The sequence below is a fragment of the Emiliania huxleyi genome (assembly GCF_000372725.1).
Source record: "Emiliania huxleyi CCMP1516 unplaced genomic scaffold EMIHUscaffold_294, whole genome shotgun sequence".
Classification (NCBI taxonomy): domain Eukaryota; phylum Haptophyta; order Isochrysidales; family Noelaerhabdaceae; genus Emiliania; species Emiliania huxleyi.
In genome coordinates this window covers 146,225-147,887 of record NW_005199821.1, presented here as the reverse complement: position 1 = coordinate 147,887, position 1,663 = coordinate 146,225, and the positions used below count along the sequence as shown (strand labels likewise).

Genomic DNA, 1,663 nt, shown 5'->3' with positions numbered 1-1,663 from the left:
TTTGGAATGTCCGACTCCCGGGTGGAGACACTGCCCTTTGCAGGAGTCACGTGTCCCCAACGACCGGCAGTCGGTAATGAGGTTTGGTTGGTTGAGGAAGACGGCCCCCGGTTCCTGAAGCAGGGCAGAGATAAATAAAGGTTAGGGACGTCTCGGGCAGTTATCGCCGCGTTGAATCCCTCCGTCTGCAGGAACGATCTCCCACCGGTTATAATAACCGGCGGCAATCGATAGCCAAAGTTGGGCACCGAAAAGCGATCGAGCGCCCGCCCATGCACTCCGCTTGTTGTGCAGCACCCGCGGCGCGCGCGCGCCGCGGTGTTGACCAACGACCGCGCCACTGGAGGCTCCCACGCCACTCGCGGCAATCCGCATCGAGGCCGCCCGTCGGCGCAGCAAAGGTGCTGCGCACTTCTGGGCAGCGCCCAGAATGCAGGGAAGGCCTTGGCGCTTCTCGCCAGCCAGGCTGACTCGGCAACCGGCACGCGAGCCGACAGCGCGTCCCGAGCCCACGGATCGGCGCCATCGCACAGGCCCGCCAGCCGCCGCATAGCTCCAGAGAGGCCACTGGCGTTGTGCTGCACTGCCTGAAGGCGCTGCTGAGGCTCTGTTTCAGCTGAAGCTGCCCCGTGCGCCGCCGCGAGCGCCGCGTAGTGGTCTCGCCCTCTGGAGAGCCCCAGCACGACCCCTCGCGGCCACTCGCGCCGTTGCAGCAGCTCCGACCCCGCCACTCCGGCTCCCGAGCGCGCGGCGAGCACGAGGAAGAGCATGCGCATGGGCCAAAACCCGTTACTCATCTTCTGATTGTTGTAAAATTCTTTTCGTATTGTGAGCTTCGGGGCAATGTCGTCAGCCTCACTTCGCCGTGGTGCTGCGCGCTCCTCCCGCGTCGTCGTTCGCCGCGGCAGCCCGCGCCGCATGTCGTCGATGGTCGAGCTCCGCGAGGAACGGCTTCACCCGGGAGCGGCGTCGGAATGGGCTGCGGCCTTCCAGTCGTCTGCGCTCGCGGTCCGCTCCTCGCAGCTACGCACCGCGACGCTCCCTGAAGTGGGCGGCGTGCTCGACGTCGCCACCACGACATACAGCTGGAGCGGCCATGAGGAGCGCAGCGCCTACTACGCAGCGCTCGCCGCCGACCCGCTGGACCACAGCGGGGGCCAATGGGTAGCAGAGCGAAAGTCGTGCCTCTACGTCGAGCCGCCGCTGGTCGCTGACTTTGGGCTGCACGGGCTGGCAAACGCGGCGCCGCCCGAGGGCGCGAGCGGCGGCGGCGGCGACGCCATCTATGAGCTGAGGCGGTACCAGCTGCAGCTTGGGTACACCACGGTGCCGCGCTTCCTCGAGCTCTACGCGGGCGGGCTCCCGTCCAAGCTGGCCGCCCCCGGCACCGACCCCTCCTCCTCCCTGGTGACGGTCCTCAACACCGAGGTCGGCTCGCTCAACGAGGTGATCGAGCTGTGGAGGCACGGTCGCGGCACCGTGGCGATGGACCAAAGCCGGCAGGCTGCGCGCAGCGCGGCGCCCTGGCGCGAGGCGATCGGCAGCATCGCCGCGCTCGCCGTCAGCTTCACCACCTCAATCCACAGGCCGCTGCCATCGGCGCCGTGGCAATAACAGCACCGCGAGGGCCAGCACTCAGTCCGAAGTTTCAGGCGCTCAAGTG

General features: G+C 67.6%; 2 protein-coding genes across 2 annotated transcripts; one reads left to right on the top strand and one right to left on the bottom strand.

Annotated features, from left to right (window-relative positions):
- Positions 1-141: 141 nt before the first annotated feature.
- EMIHUDRAFT_239775 (hypothetical protein) lies at positions 142-797 on the bottom strand (the record flags this gene model as incomplete). The annotated part of the gene is made up of 2 exons (XM_005775768.1): positions 142-185; positions 413-797. The coding sequence occupies 2 exons, from the start codon at positions 795-797 to the stop codon at positions 142-144; spliced, it is 429 nt and encodes a 142-aa protein (XP_005775825.1).
- Positions 798-918: 121 nt separating this feature from the next.
- Positions 919-1,614, top strand: EMIHUDRAFT_116499 (hypothetical protein; the record flags this gene model as incomplete). The annotated part of the gene is made up of 1 exon (XM_005775767.1): positions 919-1,614. One exon carries the CDS (start codon positions 919-921, stop codon positions 1,612-1,614), a length of 696 nt encoding a protein of 231 aa, XP_005775824.1.
- Positions 1,615-1,663: the final 49 nt, after the last annotated feature.